Here is an 18411-nt window from a genome sequence, read left to right on the forward strand (position 1 = left end):
GCCTAAACTAAAGTCTTAACAAGCTGCTCCGCTTAGTTCCGTCTCTGTCTCTGTCAGTACGTCTCTGCAGCATCCAGCATAGTCCCACCCGCAGAACTATCTGATTGGTTACACACAGAGGGGTAACAGCCAATCAGCAGTGCATATTCAGGGCGCATGTAACAGCCAATCAGCAGTGCGTATTCAGAGCGCATGGCGTCAGTGCTCCTTCGATGGAGTGAGCAGAAAGGTAAGCAGAAGGCAGCGGACTCTCCCCAAATTATAATAAACACTTCCAAGTCAACTACTAGTAACATCACTATGAGCCCGTTGACGTTGTAGAAACATAAGCGGAAGCTCAGCTCGCTCGCAGTCCTTGAGGTGAAGGCTAATTAGCTTTTAACGTAACGTTAGCTCACTGTGCGGTGTGTGTGTGTGCGTGCGTGTGTGTGTGTTACGGACAGCAAAGCCCCGTCTGTCTGAGAGAAAGACAAGCATTATTGACCTACAGTTAGCAACTTAGTTATTTCACTTCACCTTTTTCTGTGTTGATTGAGCTGTGTTGAAGCAGCAAAAAAGGACATTATGTTAAATGAAGAGTTTCCTGAAGCTGTCTCTGATAGTTGATATAATAATGTAACTGCATCATAAAGCCTACATGAACTCCATAGTGTTCAGGGATGAATAGTCTCTCCTATTGCTATTGTACTATTTTTTCAGCTATAGTTCCATTAATCATTAGTAATGTAGCAGCCTAGTTTTGAATGGCAGGATCCCTGCTATCACATGTTGATAAAAAATATAACATTTACATAATAAAAATCAACTACAGGCTTCCCAAATGCTGTAATAAATTAAGCATGATGAGTTGAGCATATGTCAGCATGTGGCCCCACTTTTAACTCTTTTTTTCAAACACTTATTGCAAACGCTTACTTACAGTAAGTTATTAATTTAACTTTGTAAGTCATTATTTTAGTATCTCAGGTAACTAGGACTGTTTTGTTTTTACTTTACGGAAAAAATATCGAGATATTTATCGTATATCGCCATTCAGCAAATGGGGCGGAAAACACAACCAAAAGTTGTAGGCTTCTTCACGTGACGAAGCCAGCCTACGTCACCACAGTCTGTAGTCTATTGCCCCCCCCAGGCTGTGGTGGCAGCGACGAGGTGGAGACGTGATGGCGACAGGCCGAGTTACACCCACCCACCCCCTTCCCCGGTCCCCTCCCCCTGGAGAGTCACCACCTTAACTAACACATTTTCTGGGGGAAACAGTGAAAGGTGTTCTTAAATTACTTCTGTTGTGTTCTGGAGCTATATCAGATTAAAATTCCATTCAATTACCTTGACCTTCTAACATAACAGTAGAGGAAACATTAAAACTGCAAAAAAACAAAACAATTTTAGCCAGCTTTATTGCTTAGTGAAAACAAGGATTTTATAATCAAACAACAAACGTTATCACATCTTTAGTATACAGTTACAACAATGGTTGGCTAACATCTCAGCTGTTGGTAATCCTGGAACAAATGCAACTTGTGCAGATATTTACTATATCGTTCATTTTTTTTTAACAACCTCACCACTTAGTTTTACCGCGCAGAACTTTGACACAAACTTGACCATACTTGATCGTATATTTGAAAATATCGTTTTAGATAAAGTCTGGTACAAATGACATTGCATTCCACCTCCAAGACTTTATTAGCCATTGTTGTGTTTATAAAACAGCCCGTGTTGTGTTCACGGTTCCTTGCGGGGACGGAGCAATGGAAATGTGTCGTCACTTTTACCTGGAGGGCGAGAGTTCATTGCTGCTCGGCGGTGAACCTCAGCTTGGTGCCCGGCCGGTGACCCTCTGGCTCAGGGTGGATGCTTCTGAACGTCAAGTTGATGCGCGGGCCTCGGTCATGGTACTCTTTCGCCACCTGATGCTGAGACATTTCCCAAAAAATTAGGGCGCTCCATTTTTACGTGCGGTCTCTCTAATTCTTGTTGGACAAACACTGTGTGCCTCAGAATTGCCAGGGGACGGTTTGATAATTTTCAGCTGGTTTAGCTGTGCTAGTTGCTGCGTTTCAATGGTTTACTGGGATGTCAAAATCTTCGAGTTCCTCGTCAGAGGTTTTACCTGGAACACACCTCGAGGTCGATCTTTCTACTTGGAAAGTCCTCACCATACCCGAGTTGGCTTTCAAATATAGCTGCTCTGAATGTAAACAATAATAAAAGCTTCTGTAATATCCGTTATTAGAACTTCTGACTAGTTTTTGCCACACAATGACTAGGGTTCAGATTTGAATCAATACCGGTAATCAAACCACTTCTGTGAGTGTTAACAAATGTTTGTTAGTAAAATAACATTTTTTAGGTAACATTTAAAAATGAGTTGATAATAGAAACTGTGCTGTTCAGTTGTGATATTTCTTATTACATTTGAGTCTCACTTGCAATGCAGTTGCACTTTCAATACATCAGATGGTAGTACCGGTACTCTCTAGGCCATCTATGGTATGTTGTCTAACTAGGAAGTAGCTTCTTCTAGGAAGTTGAATGTGTTATGTTACGCCCTATAAAGTGTTTATACTGTAAGTAATAGGCTTATTAAACACCAGCTGTTTGATCGTAACGTTCATCTTTGGAGTTGTTGAAATTGCCATTTAAAATCATGAATGCTAGCATTAGCCTCTCTATGGCAAATTCAATGTAAATTAGCATCAAGCTAGTGCATTTTGAAAGGGGGCCTTACTTTCCGTTGGAGCGTTTTCTACCAAGCGTACTAGCTTTGCTGGTGTTGAAAATTGAAACATTATTTAGAGGGATTTTTGCTGAGTGCTGCTTGAGTGATTGTTTATGTGAGCCGCTGTTTTGTGTACAACTGAGGTATCGAAATAGGGCACCATTTCATATATATATATATATATATATATATATATATATATACATATATACTGTATATATATATATATATATACACACACACACATATATACAGTACATATATACACACATATATACACACACACATATATACACACATATATATATATATATATATATATATATATATATATATATATACTACGCGATCAAAAGTTTAAATACACTTGTAAAGAACATAATGTCATGGCTGTCTTGAGTTTCCAATAATTTGTACAACTCTTATTTTTTTGTGATAGAGTGTTTGGAGCACATACTTGTTGGTCACAAAAAACATTCATGAAGTTTGGTTCTTTTATGAATTTATTATGGGTCTACTGAAAATGTGACCACATCTGCTGGGTCAAAAGTATACATACAGCAATGTTAATATTTGGTTACATGTCCCTTGGCAAGTTTCACTGCAATAAGGCGCTTTTGGTAGCCATCAACAAGCTTTTTGGCAAGCTTGTGGTTGAATTGTTGACCACTGCTCTTGACTAAATTGGTGCAGTTCAGCTAAATGTATTGGTTTTCTGACATGGACTTGTTTCTTCAGCATTGTCCACATGTTTAAGTCAGGACTTTGGGAAGGCCATTCTAAAACCTTCATTCTAGCCTGATTTAGCCATTCCTTTACCACTTTTGACGTGTGTTTGGGGTCATTGTCCTGTTGGAACACCCAACTGTGCCCATGTGCTCCACTCACTCTATCACAAAAAAATAAGAGTTGTAGAAATGATTGGAAACTCAAAACACCCATGACATTATGTTATTTACAAGTGTATGTAAACTTTTCATCGCGACTGTATATACACACGCACATTTTTCTTCTTCTTCAAAATCTGTCCTGTCCAGCCACTTTAGTAAATGTTTGAGTAGAATTTTGTTAAACAAAGCCTTTAAAGAGGAATGTAGTTAATCATAGAGCTGGCACCCAATGTTATTAAAAAGGTATTGATTTTGAATCGAGAATCAATTCTGAATCAAATCGTTACCCCCAAGAATCGCATCAAATCAAATTGTGTGGTGCCCAAAGTTTCACAGCCCTAATACTGATACTATCTCTCTAGTGTAACGCCCTTCCATCTCCACTTCTTAAAGTTTACTAAGCACTTATGTCTTGGGGTTCTTTAAAGCTAGCTCAGCGGTTATCTTAGCTATTAGCATGCCTTCTCCTGGCTTGCTCTTGGCGTGTAGCAGGTTTAGCCTCGCCCTCCAGTGATAATACTACCGTATTTTTCGGACTATAAGTCGCAGTTTTTTTCATAGTTTGGCCGGGGGTGCGACTTATACTCAGGAGCGACTTATGTGTGAAATTATTAACACATTACCGTAAAATATCAAATAATATTATTTAGCTCATTCACGAAAGAGATTAGACGTGTAAGATTTCATCGGATTTAGCGATTAGGAGTGACAGATTGTTTGGTAAACGTATAGCATGTTCTTTATGTTATAGTTATTTGAATGACTCTTACCATAATATGTTACCAGGCACGTTCTCAGTTGGTTATTTATGCCTCATATAACGTACACTTATTCAGCCTGATCTTCACTATTCTTCATTTATTTTGAATTGCCTTTCAAATCAACGTTCCCTCTAAGGTGCGCGCCTGCGCAATTGCGCACTGCTCAAGCGTCCTCTGCGCACAGCAAATATATGCCGCGCACCAAATCAAATCCCATCTGAATTCTAAACAAAATAAACACATTCATTCTGTGTAATTTTGCAATGCAACTCTGAGTGACAGTGACAACAAGCGGCCCTAACGGTGTTCGTCAACACCGTTCAATTGAACATCCAGATGCTTCGAGGACAGGAATTATATCGATCACTTTATTGAGCAAAACTGTTTATATTCGGCCATAACCACACCAAAAACATGAGTAAAAAACTTCTATCTCGAAAAACGAGTCATTTTCTGCCGTACAAACCAGGCCAAAACCAACTTGTCATCCGTCACCAACACGCATAGCACTAAGCCACTGGTGCGTTTATGGCCACACAAAAAGTCGGACAACTCAAACACCACACAAAGTTACACTATGACTCCTCAGTCATACGTGTGCTTATTCTACTGTCATTTATCATTAATGTTAATTTATTGATATTAATCATGGAATGCTGTTACTCGAGAAAGTTACAGGAATGCACACTTCATCCTATGCTTACATTTCATTGGGCAACATGAGGATGTTTAAGGGAAACTAAATGTGATCTCTGAAAGGGGTACAAATGATTTCCAAAGCAGGACCCCCACCCAGACATATTGTACAATACTAATCCATAGCTTATGAATAACAAGATTTCTTTTATTTTCATTACAATTGGGCCAAATCACTAAAATTACAAAATAATCTCATGAAAAGGACTCCTCTCATTTGAGTGTTATTATAAAAGATTGGCTTGAGACAGGTGTGCTGCTGGTATTGCCACGTGTGAAGTTGCTCACATGTGCTCCACTGAATGCTCAGGGAGTTTTTGTGTTTGCTCACACACATGAACAATAAGAGGGAACATTGTTTCAAATGTCTATTCTTGGTGTTGGGTTTTATCAAATAAATTTCCCCAAAAAATGCGACTTATACTCCAGTGCGACTTATATATGTTTTTTTCCTTCTTTATTATGCATTTTCGGCCGGTGCGACTTATAGTCCGGAGCGACTTATAGTCCGAAAAATACGGTACATGATATTGACGTTGAAGATAAGCAATGCAGTTTATTTGCCACAATGAAGGTGAATATTACTTGCTTGGGGAAGCGGCTCCACACTGTGTATGGAGCAGTGACGTGCAGTCACTAGAGGCAGGTGAGGCGGGGCCTCACCTACCATCATGGAAAGAAAAAAAATGTAAAAAGAAAAAAATACATATTAAATTGTTAAATGTATCCAGTGATTATACTATAAAGTTATTTTCCATTTAACTTCACCAGTTTTAGATTATTTTTATTCAAAATCGCTGAATTTTCACATTTGCCGTTCAAATACTGAGAAGAGACGGTGCAGTGAACAACAGCCAGTCGAGGCACGTCACTCAGTGCCTCAACATGGACGGACTCGGCTAACTGCTGGTCTGCTGTGCAGTGAGACCGTATTGCTATATGAACTATATTATACATTTCCATAGTTTAGTTAGCTGAGGTATATAATGTACAGTGTATTTTGTCAACAACTGTATGTGTGTAAAGTATTTCTTGTGCTGAGCGATCATAAAACGGCTGCAAAAGACGCACTGGCTGAGGCTCGCCTCCTGCACCCCCGCCGTAGAATGCACGGCAAACCCTGACGGGAGTGTTATATCAACTAAAGCCCACACTTAAACTTTCCATGTGCAAGATTGAATCTATTTAAAAAAGTTATTTCATTAGAAGCCAAAAAGTGCAAAAACAATAATGTTCGTGTTGCAGACTGCAGGTGTACCTAATTCACAACTCCTCCAACACAAACATTATTGTTTTTGCACTTTTTGGCTTCTTATTAAATAACTTTTGTAACCTATTTTTATGGGCTTTCCTCTTTGTGATGTTAAGTTCCTGTTATGCGCTGTTATACAGTATATGCCTTGAGCTCTTATTTTGAAGGCGCTAAGAGCGGAAGTGATGTCACGTTGCGGAGGTTTTTGAAAGAAGGTAAATAAAGTGGTCCTCGTGTAAACTGGAGCCTCCGTGTTTGTTATTTTGTAGTTTCATACAGTATAGGCGACATTTATAAACCCTCAGTTACACTTTTTTAAATAGATTCAATCTTGCACGTGGAAAGTTGAAGTGAGGGCTTTAGTTGATATAACACTCCCATCAGGGGGTTCATTAATCCAGCACAACAGCGGCGCATTTATAAGTAAAGGTAAGACCATAATAACGTTTTTTTTATTAAATGTGCTTTTTTGTGTGCTACAGTTTGTATGTGTAAAGTTAAAGTTAAGTTAAAGTACCAATGATTGTCACACACACACTAGGTGTGGTGAAATTTGTCCTCTGCATTTGACCCATCCCCTTGTTCACCCCCTGGGAGGTGAGGGGAGCAGTGGGCAGCAGCGGCGCCGTGCCCGGGAATCATTTTTGGTGATTTAACCCCCAATTCCAACCCTTGATGCTGAGTGCCAAGCAGGGAAGAATGCTGGTATGAGCTTTTAAACATAACCCGTTAACTGCTGCCAATCAAATGGTGAATAAGATACTCTTTAGGGTTCATATGTTTGTAAATCTGACTGTGATGAAGTCAGTGCCTCACCAGCCATCAACCTCACCGCACGTCACTGGTATGGAGACACGTAATTAGCTGCTAGCGGCTTGGGACTGAAAATAAATACATCGTTGTGGGTCTGGGTTCTTACGGGTTAAGAGGTGTATCCCCACACTTTTATCAACATCAAGTGCGTGTCAAAATGAGGAGAGAGCTGAAACAAATGAAGTCCCGTCAGGCTGAGTTAAATAATGAGCGGGGGCTAGTAAACGTCAGCGTGCGTTGCAGGTGTCTTTGTGAGGTGGGATTCATGGGCCGCGTGACCCCTCCCCCTCTCGGCGAGACCCTAAAAGCAGAGATGAAACTTTTGTTGCGACGCCGAGGGAGGCGCGCCATAAAACACCTGTGACCTTCTCCTTTTCTCTCGTTTCGACTCCCTCAAAGTGCAACCCTCTGTGTTCCCCCCTCGCTCGTTTTAATATTAAAGACAAGCGGTCGTGTAAATCCTCGCCGCTCAGACAGCGTGGCGGCCATTGTTGCGTGTGTGCGGGAGAATCAGGCCGCAAAAACAAACTCTTACATCACCGTTGACAGATTTTTTCAACAACATGTTCAGGATTGTTTGCCTTGGCGGAGGTCTGAGCGCGACTGAGTCAGGAAGTATGCTGAATCAGTGTGACAGCTGGAGCCTACCTGCCAATCGTCCTGTGTGGCTCCGTCCATTATGAGCAGCGTGCCGTGATCCAGAGGAACCCTGATCTGCTCCACATACGTGTAGTCACCGTTCTCCTCCTGTAACGTCACAAATAGGGTACATCACACACACACATAGATAGAATCATCATCATGTGTTATAGCACAAGCGATCAATTACGCAAGATGAACTGACACCTGTGCTTCTTATGCCTTCAAACAAAAACAATACACAGCGACAAACAACTGTTAATGAGAATAAAGTGGGTGTCATGTTAAGTCGCGTTACACAACTTAAAAGGTAAACAAAGGGAGTTGGCCATTTTGGGCTATTTTGGGACAAAGACCAGGGGCCTCATGAATTAAACGCACATACGAACAAAAACCTGGCTTATTGTCCTTTTTCACAGCAAAGTTGAGATGTATCAAGAGTGAACTGAACGTAGCGGTGGATATCTTGGCAACAGACAGAGGGTGGTTGTTTTGATTTTCCCAATGTAAAAAGATTGAGGCCCCAACTCTTAATTACCGATTCCGATATCAACCAATACCGATATATACAGTCGTGGAATTAACACATTATTATGCCTAATTTTGTTGTGATGCCCCGCTGGATGCATTAAACAATGTAACTTTACCATGAATTGATTAACGTGGACCCCGACTTAAACAAGTTCCATCCATCCATCTTCTTCCGCTTATCCGAGATCGGGTCGCGGGGGCAGCAGCCTAAGCAGGGAAGCCCAGACTTTCCTCTCCCCAGTCACTTCGTCCAGCTCTTCCCGGGGGATCCCGAGGCGTTCCCAGGCCAGCCGGGAGACAGTCTTCCCAACATGTCCTGGGTCTTCCCCGTGGCCTCCTACCGAGGTGTTTGGACGTGCCCTAAATCTATATACATTTATTCCATAATTATCAACTCTTAAGACTGACAGAGTTCAATATTTATCAAAATGCTTGTTTAACCTATCAAGTCATTTACAGGCTGAATCTTAGGCTCTGTAGCTTGGTTCCTATCTACCATCCCCAGCATGCCCACAACACTCGTAACTTAGATCTGATATCAGGTAAACATCGTTTACTGGATTGTACCGCTCGAAGTGTTGTATGCAGGGGACCAAAGATTTGGAACCGGCTTAATGAGAGCCTCAAGATGCTTTATCCATTCTCCAACTTCAAAAAGAAACTGAAAACTTACCTATTAACCACCTATATTTAATGCCTCATGTGGGGTAGACTACTGTTTGGTTTTGCATGGTTGAAAGAATGTATGTATGTGTATGCTTGCTTTAGTACTATTATCTTGTGTTAATCATATAGCGTTGTTTTTTGTTTTTGTTGTTTTTTGTTGTTGTGCTTGCTACCATGTTTCATCATTCCATGTATATACTGTCCTCTGGACCCCCTGTCAAAAGCTTCTTCTAGCTTATTTGGGGGACCCTTTCACGTACCAACATCTTTAAATGATGATATTCACTACTATTGTAATTGTTATATGGTATTGTGAATAAACTAAACTAAAACTTGAAACTTAAACACCTCCCTAGGGAGGCGTTCGGGTGGCATCTTGACCAGATGCCCGAACCACCTCATCTGGCTCCTCTCGATGTGGAGGAGCAGCGGCTTTACTTTGAGCTCCCCCCGCATGGCAGAGCTTCTCACCCTATCTCTAAGGGAGAGCCCCGCCACCCGGCGGAGGAAACTCATTTCGGCCGCTTGTACCCGTGATCTTGTCCTTTCGGTCAAACAAGTTGAAAAACTTATTCGGGTGTTACCATTTAGTGGTCAATTGTACGGAATATGTACTGTACTGTGCAATCTACTAATACAAGTTTGAATCAATCAATCAAAAACAAGGTTTTCCAAAATAAGAGAACAACTTCAACTCCAGTTATGGAAAAAAGTGCCAACATGGCACTGCCATATTTATTATTGAAGTCACAAAGTGCATAATTTTTTTTAACATGCCTCAAAACAGCTTGGAATTTGGGACATGCTCTCCCTTAGATAATCCTAATACCCACTACAGAAATGGGAAATACTATACTTTGACTTTCACAAAGTGCATTATTTTTTTTAAACATGCCTCAAAACAACAGCTACAAAAACAATGAAGGCACACAGCTTCAGTCCAGAGTATACTAGAGCATACTTGCCAACCTTGAGACCTCCGAATTCAGGAGATGGGGGGGGGGTTTGGTGATAGCGGAGGTGTGTATATTGTAACGTCCCGGAAGAGTTAGTGCTGCAAGGGGTTCTGGGTATTTGTTCTGTTGTGTTTATGTTGTGTTACGGTGCGGATGTTTTCCCGAAATGTGTTTGTCATTCTAGTTTGGTGTGGGTTCACAGTGTGGCGCATATTTGTAACAGTGTTAAAGTTGTTTATACGGCCACCCTCAGTGTGACCTGTATGGCTGTTGATCAAGTATGCATTGCATTCACTTATGTGTGTGTAAAAGCCGCATATATTATGTGACTAGGCCGGCACACTGTTTGTATGGAGGAAAAGCGGACGTGACGACAGGTTGTAGAGGACGCTAAAGGCAGTGCCTATAAGGCACGCCCCCAATATTGTTGTACGGGTGGAAATCGGGCAGCACTAACTCTTCCAGGACACTACAATATACACCCTCCCCCCCATCTCCCGAATTTGGAGGTCTCAAGGTTGGCAAGTATGCAGATAAGAGTGTTTTGCATTTTTCCCATCATGCATTGCAGGGGATTTAAATGGGTGTAATTGTGCTTGAACATTTTTTTAATAATATCTACAATGTTCAGTGAGCAGGTTGTGTTACATGTGACCATGTGAGTGTTGACTTTTTGTGTTAGTTTATTTGCGCTATGAGTGGGAAAGGTTGTTAGGATTGGGTCATATACACAAATGCTGTACTGTAAACATATCAATGTGCAATTCATGGTCATTAACCTATATTACACAGGTTGTCCACAAGATGGCGGAAAGGTTGCATTATTATTTATATTGTATTTAGAATTACCTAAGGTACCCCGTGGGCCAGATTTTTTGTTAAACTCAAGATATTTCGCAGGCCAAAATAAACAGTGAGTTGCAGTTTTGACACCCCTGCGTTAGAATGTAGAGATGGTAAAATATAGTACTGTAGTGTTGTGGTTAAACAGCCTCAGAACCTTCTTTTCTACAACAAGAGTAACTTTGCAAAAGTTCACGTGGTAAAGAAGAGTGCGAAAACACGTTAATAGACTTTGTGAGCGTTGAATCAAAGACGAGACTGACCGGAGGCGGCTGCTTGCGGAGGGAGAAAACTCTGGTGTCGCCCAGACTCAGCGAGGCAATGGTGGGCTTGGCGCCCAGCGAGGCCTCGTCGTCGCTGTGCCAGCCGATGCTGTCGTGGCCGTCCCGATACAGGTTGCACAGCAGCGAGTTGAAGGGGCGGCCGCTGACCTTGGTGACTGCTTCACGAAGGGTTACCAGCAATGGATGCCACTGTGGGGGTAGGAGAGATGATGAGAGACTTGTGTGCATCGTGTCGTGCACTGGGAAAACTCACAACTTCATCAAGTATATATATTTCTAATTTCTAGTCAAAATATCGAAACAAACTGAAAACAAGTCACAATAGTAGTAGTAGTTTTTTTGGACATGTTCAAAACAAATAAAAATAAATGAAATAAAATAAATTAAAAACAGGAAATAATCTTAATAACATTACAGTAAAGTACAGGAATAGAAAAACATACAATGAAAACACAAACAAATGAAAACAATATACAATTGTTAGTTTTTTTCATATAAAAAAAAAGTACCGTATGCCGAAAATGCATAATAAAGAAGGAAAAAAACATATACCGTATTTTTCGGACTATAAGTCGCAGTGCGACTTATATATGTTTTTTTCCTTTTTTATTATGCATTTTCGGCAGGTGCGACTTATACTCCGGTGCGACTTATACTCCGAAAAATACGGTATAAGTCGCACTTTTTGGGGAAATTTATGTGATAAAACCCAACACCAAAAATTAACATTTGAAAGGCAATTTAAAATAAATAAAGAATAGTGAACAACAGGCTTAATAAGTGTACATTATATGAGGCATAAATAACCAACTGAGAACGTGCCTGGTATGTTAACGTAACATATTATGGTAAGAGTCATTCAAATAACTATAACATATAGAACATGCTATACGTTTACCAAACAATCTGTCACTCCTAATCGATAAATCCCATGAAATCTTATACGTCTAGTCTCTTACGTGGATGAGCTAAATAATATTATTTGATATTTTACGGTAATGTGTTAATAATTTCACACATAAGTTGCTCCTGAGTATTAGTCGCACCCCCGGCCAAACTATGAAAAAAACTGCGACTTATAGTCCGAAAAATACGGTAGTAAAAACTGCAACTTATTTACTCCCACCCCTTATTTTTAAACCAAATAACTCACTTTCTCATTATCATTATTATTACATACAATAACTAATTTACTGGTCTTATTACAATATATTATCAATAATCTCAGGGCCTTCAATTGATCGCAACTGGACAGTTTGGTTCGTCTTGGAAGACATTTCGCCTCTCATCGAAGTCGGCTTCATCAGTTCATGCTCATAGACTTAGATTGGTCAGATGTAGTCTTAGACTTAGATTGGTCATATCTAGTCTTAGACTTAGATTGGTCATAGCTAGTCTTAGACTTAGATTGGTCATATCTAGTCTTAGACTGGTCATATCTCGTCTTAGACTTAGATTGGTCATATCTAGTCTTAGACTTAGATAGGTCAGATCGAGTCTAGCGGCTGGTGCCAAAACCCCAAATATTTATACATCAAAACCAGGAGGGTGTACCTGGGCAAGGATGGTTTCGCCCTATCGTAGTGAGAAAAACAACTGTTTTAATGCAAGCGGACAATCCTAACTGTAAAAGCCAACAATAGTCGTTCAGGTGTAATTTCCCCTCGTTAGTGCGGCAGAACGATCGCTGTGGATCGACTACTACCAGTCCAAAATAGTCAGAATCCCCCATGTAAGCATTCCATTCATTTGTAAACAAATGGCATTCTGGTCACCTTCTGTGACCAGAATGTTTCTAACTCCTGTTATTTGTTGGAGGCTAAATTGCAGAATCTTTTAGGAATGGTTGAAAGGACACCTCTTCTGTTCAGGGATGGTTTTTCAACCTTGACATAGATAATTGATTGATTGATTGAAACTTTTATTAGTAGATTGCACAGTACAGTACATATTCCGTACAATTGACCACTAAATGGTAACACCCGAATAAGTTTTTCAACTTGTTTAAGTCGGGGTCCACGTTAAACAATTCATAACTCAACCATTCCTAAAATACTGCAATTTAGCCTCCAACAAATAACAGGAGCTAGAAACCATTTGTGCCATTTGTTTACAACTGAATGGACTGCTTACGTGGGGATTCCGACTATTTTGGACTGATAAGTCGAACCACTGCGATTGTTCTGCCACACAATATTTCAATGCTAACGAGAGGAAATTACACTTCAACCTTTGCATTAAAACAGTTGTTTTTCTCACTACAATAGAGCAAAACCATCCGTGCCCAGGCACACCCTCCTGGTTTTGGAGTATAAATATTTGGGGTATTGGCACCAGCCGCCAGACTAGATCTGACCAATCTAAGTCTATGAGCATGAACGTCTTCCAAGACAAACCAAACAGTCCAGTTGCGAACGATTGAAGGCCCTAAGATGACATTCATAGACAAATTATCAAAAATATTTTACCCACTTTACTTAAGCACAATAATACAGTACAATATACACATATATAGTCACATTAATACAAGTACTAATTGACGGAAACACCAACCAACAACAATACCTACCCAAATGATTATAATAATAATAATAATAATTATGTCAACATTTTGTGATTGTTAGGAACCCTCATTCTTGTACATATTGAAAAACATGTCATTGTATCGCTTTTTAATATAGAATCAAGGTTGGTTATTCTTTTAACTCAGCATTCAAACTGTTCCTGAATAGTTTTTTTCCCCAGTGAGACATAAGAACTTGTTTTTAAGCAATAGATCTTCTGAGGGGAAAAAAAGCTACTTTTCAGCATCACATGTTTGTTATAAGACACAAAACTTCACAATACTAGCAAGTAGAGCCAATAATACATTTTAATTGTTTTTAAAGCTTCAATATAATGTCTAATTTCAAGAAATTTACCAAGACAATTTTGACTTGTTGCATTGGTGTCAAGACTTGGACTTTGGCGTGGATTGTTTTCCCGTGGTGCAAATGATTTGGACCAGACATGGCGTGAAGGTAAATACATATTTAATTTTAACACTCAAAAAAAGAACAAACAAAAGGCGCTCACAGTGGAGGCACAAAACTTAACGCAGGGAACAAAAACTTGGACTATGCATAACTATGAACATGGCAAAACAAAAGACACTAACTGTGGCATAAATAACCACAACTTACTTGCGGAAGCAAAGAGCAGCATGAATGTGATGTCGCCAGGCCGACCAAAAGAAAATGACAGGCTTAAATAGTCATGGGGTGATTGAAAACAGGTGCGTGAGTTCAAATGAATCAGGTGCGTGAGTCGTGAGGACAGGTGAACTGATTGGTAGTCATGGAAACAAAACAGGGAGTGAAAAAACAGAGACTGACAGAGTGCAAAAACCAAACAGAACATAGCCAAACTAAACATGATCACCAAGACATGACAATTGGTCATTTTTTTTGCTCATTATAAGCAAAAATAACTTGTATTAACTCTCTTTAAAGGGCAATTTTTTCCAGTGTGACTGCTTAGTGGAAGTTTTTTTTTTTAAACGTATACTGCGTACGTAAATTAACAAAATAAAATTAAACGATGCAGTGGTCATATTGATACATTTTGTACGTTAAAGATGCTTGAATCCGATGTAAGTCAGTAACATATGCTAATCCATCCAATGAAAACATTTTAGTTTCACGTTAGGGCGATTTTGATATTTTGCATTTAATGAACAGCTAAAAACGAGCCGTGCGATAGAATTGTGCAAAATTAAAATTTGTGATTTTTTAAGTCTATTCATTTTGAAGAACTGGAATTTAAACTGAATTGTCTCCGCCCCGACAGGATGTGGCATTGGAATGACAGGAAGCACAATTAAATTGATGGCAATTCAGAGAAATTCACAATAGCTCAGTGACAGAAATAATGTGTCACATTTAACAAAGTTTTAGACTTTAATAATAGTACACAATTTATTTATATTCTATTACTATTTACCCATGCTATTTATAACCTACTCTACATCCTATTTTATTTATATGATTATGTACATAATATTACTATTATAGTACTTATTGGGCAAAAACTATGGTGGCCTGGAAGTGCAAAACACTTTGATATTTCGTGAAACAACTCACAATTTCAGAAAACACAACAAAAAAAACCAATATATGACATTGGAGTCGTTTCGGCTTTTGTTTTTGTATTTTCTGAAATTCTAAAGTATTTTGTTCTTTGTTCATTTGGTTTCTGCTATCGTATGTTCTTTTGTGAAGTGAATTTATAATATAATTTATACTTTATACAGCGCTTTTTTCTCTTGACTCAAAGCGCTTTTCATAGTGAAACCCATTATCTAAGTTACTTTTTTAAACTAGTGTGGGTGGCACTGGGAGCAAGTAGGTGAAGTGTCTTGCCCAAGGACACAACGGCTGTGACTAGGATGGCAGAAGCGGGGATCAAACCTAGAACCCTCAGGTTGCTGGCTAAGCTCGGTTTTGGCTTTTGTGTTTTTATTAAATTACCAAGTGTTTCGTTTTTCTCTAAAATTGTAAACTCTTGCATCTTTTGTTTATGTTTTTTCTGTAATTGTAATTTGTTTCATGAAATGTTAAAGTGTTTTGCACTTCCAGGCCACCGTAGAAAACTAGGACTTCAGGCACTGTATTTTGTGCCATTCATGTGTGCTGCTATGAGAATAAAGTTCCTTTAATCTTGAATTGCCCACCGTTTTGAATTATTGGATAAAGTGAAGCATTCTGGGAAATTAGGTATTTTTTTCCACCATATTCCATAATTAAAAAGTTAAGAAAATATGATGTGTACATAAGGTTCATGGTATTAACATTTATATTTAAAAAATGTGTAAAACAGTTATGTATGGAAGTGGTCTCGAACACCCAGGTTTGGACCAGGCTGCAAAAAATATATATATATATTTGTTGTTTTCCAGGTATGTTATTTTGAAAAAATTCCCACTTCCGCCCTTGCATCACTCTAGTGCACTTGATTGAGCCTCCTCCATCATTGTGTGGTTACGGTAAGCTCGCACTAACGAGTTGCAAGGACAAGGGTCCCACTGAGTTTATTTTGCTGTAGTAATTGGTCTGACACATGTACACTGTAATACTTTTAGTCAGATTATTATGTCACTTTGGACACCCTGCCTCGTGCAAAGCAATGATTAAACAGGGGAACAAGGCAGCAAAAGATATGTCTTGTTTGGTTCGTGAATGGTGTGAGACGAGGGGCGTGTCCAAGCCATGTCATACCTTTGTGTTGGCAGCCATGGTGGAGCGGGCGTACGTGTACGGCAACTCCCCGAACCAACAGGTCAGCCTTGGCTCCATGTAGGCCTCGCCTGAAGTAAACACACATTGAAAACACAGCATGGAGGAGTGCGAGCGAAACAACAACTTGAACTTTCTTCACATCAGGGGTGTCCAAAACGCAGCCCGAGGGTCATTTGTGGCCAGCAGCAAAACATTTTAACAGCCTGCAGTACATTAAAAAAATACTCTTACAAAAAAAAAACATTAAAAAGTGGAAAAAAAGGGCAAATTGGTGAAATGTAACGAGAAAAAGTTGCAATGTGGACTCTAATAACACAAAGCTGCCATGCAGGCTGGTTTTTCTTTAAAACTATCATGGCTCAAAAAATAATAATGACTCAAAATCAATGTTGTTATGAATTATTGACCTACTGAAGGCTTCAATTACTTCACATCAAATATTACAATTTGAAATTATTTTTTGGGGGAAATATTACCGGTACATATTTTGTGTGTTTACCATAAAAAAAGTTTTCTATGCCAAATAAGGCATAAAACAAACAAAAACAAAAACAAATACCAACAACTTATAATCAACAGATAGATCTGAAGTTGATCTGGAGATTTAAGTGTTGAAAGGAAACATAAAATAATTGTTGGAATTTTGCCTATGCTTCACAATCTTTATGAGAGACAAGAAGACAAAAGGGTTTTTGTTTTTTCGCTTTCTAACGTATAAAAATTGGCTCGTTCTCGGTAGCTAGCAATGCAGCTAATGGGAGCAATCAATTCTACCTCTAAATCACTTTAAACATGCATTCAAAAACCGTCAACAATACTTCATTTACGTCCTGTAACCTGTTTAATAACCAAACTGTAGCGAAATTGATATTGTAAGAGCAATATTAGGTTATTTCAATTAAGCGGAGAAAACTATAATTTACGGGGGATGTTGATTTTTGAAATAGTTAAAGCAAGAACGAATATTAAATACAAATGTATTTCAGTTTTAGGAGTTAAATGGTGGAACAAGCTCAGTGATGAGCTGAAGACATGTACTTCTTTGTTAAGGTTTAAGAAAACATTGAAAGGTGAAATAATTGAAAATTTAATCCCATTGATTTAGATTTTTTTTTTTAATGTTGATGTTCCAGGTAATCTTATTTTCAGTGAAGGTTTAGGATAGGCAAATATAAGCTTTGGCTTCAGCCTATTCCTTTTTCGGTCAAGCTTTTTCTTTTCTTTTCTTTTCCTTTTGTGTGTAAATGTGTATGATTGTTATATATGTATAGTCTAAACTGGTCACACAAAATGGTTAATGGTTGATGGTTGATTATATGACCGAAATAAACTTATTTCATTTCATTTCATTCATTTCAAACAATGAGGAACTTTTTTTAATAGCGTAGTAACACATCGGCAAGAGATAATCTAGCTTCTACAGCGACACGAAATGTGTTTGAGTTTGTAATGCACAACACTGCGATAGGACACCAACCTGTACTGAGTGAAAAACATGAACAATCATATTACAGTATCTGTAAAGTATTTGCCCGCATTTCATGTTTTCTTTGTACACAGTAAGCTAGCCAGACAGTGTATGTACTGTAGTTGTAATAGCATGCAATGCGTGCTGCGTTAATCATGGTCGATATTAAAGTGATTCACTCGATGGACAGTTGTCTGTTTGGTCAAGCTGACCGGGGACGTATCCTGTTGATTTTGGGTAAGCAATCCATTTATGTCGAAATAGCTTGTCTCCAAGTTCCATATTTATAGCGTCAAAATTGCTTTTATCACCCTCTCCCGGCTTCCGTCTGCTCCAATTTCTCACTCTTCCTTCGTGCTCGCTTCTATAAGCAGCACTATATTTAGCTTCAAAAGTCTAAGGTTGTGAATCCTTAGTTTCCTAAACACAGTCGTCTTTGTTGTCTGTTACCAAGTCTGCCATGATTAGAAAACACTCGTGTTTGATTCCGGAAGTCGGAACACACATGTTGCCAGAAGTCAGACATGTGATGCTATTGAAACAGAAATCAATGCGCGGTATAAATCAGTTCCGGAAATGATCAAATTATGGTAAATATTGTACATATTACA

The 18411-nt window shown here is 39.1% G+C and overlaps 1 protein-coding gene across 2 annotated transcripts in view; it reads right to left on the reverse strand.

Annotated features, from left to right (window-relative positions):
• Positions 1 to 1397: 1397 nt before the first annotated feature.
• The window catches only part of alkbh3 (alkB homolog 3, alpha-ketoglutarate dependent dioxygenase), a 32928-nt gene continuing 15914 nt past the window's right edge, over positions 1398 to 18411 (reverse strand). For both annotated transcript variants that reach the window (XM_061924357.1, XM_061924355.2), the window contains exons 7-10: positions 16312 to 16400; positions 11036 to 11245; positions 7786 to 7884; positions 1398 to 1919 (exon numbers count right to left, since the gene is read on the reverse strand). In XM_061924357.1, the coding sequence (XP_061780341.1) occupies positions 1794 to 1919; positions 7786 to 7884; positions 11036 to 11245; positions 16312 to 16400 (524 nt within the window). In that variant the 3' untranslated portion in view covers positions 1398 to 1793. The remainder of the gene's footprint in view (positions 1920 to 7785; positions 7885 to 11035; positions 11246 to 16311; positions 16401 to 18411) is intronic.

The sequence above is a fragment of the Nerophis lumbriciformis genome, linkage group LG29 (genome assembly GCF_033978685.3).
Source record: "Nerophis lumbriciformis linkage group LG29, RoL_Nlum_v2.1, whole genome shotgun sequence".
NCBI classification, from domain to species: Eukaryota; Metazoa; Chordata; class Actinopteri; order Syngnathiformes; family Syngnathidae; genus Nerophis; species Nerophis lumbriciformis.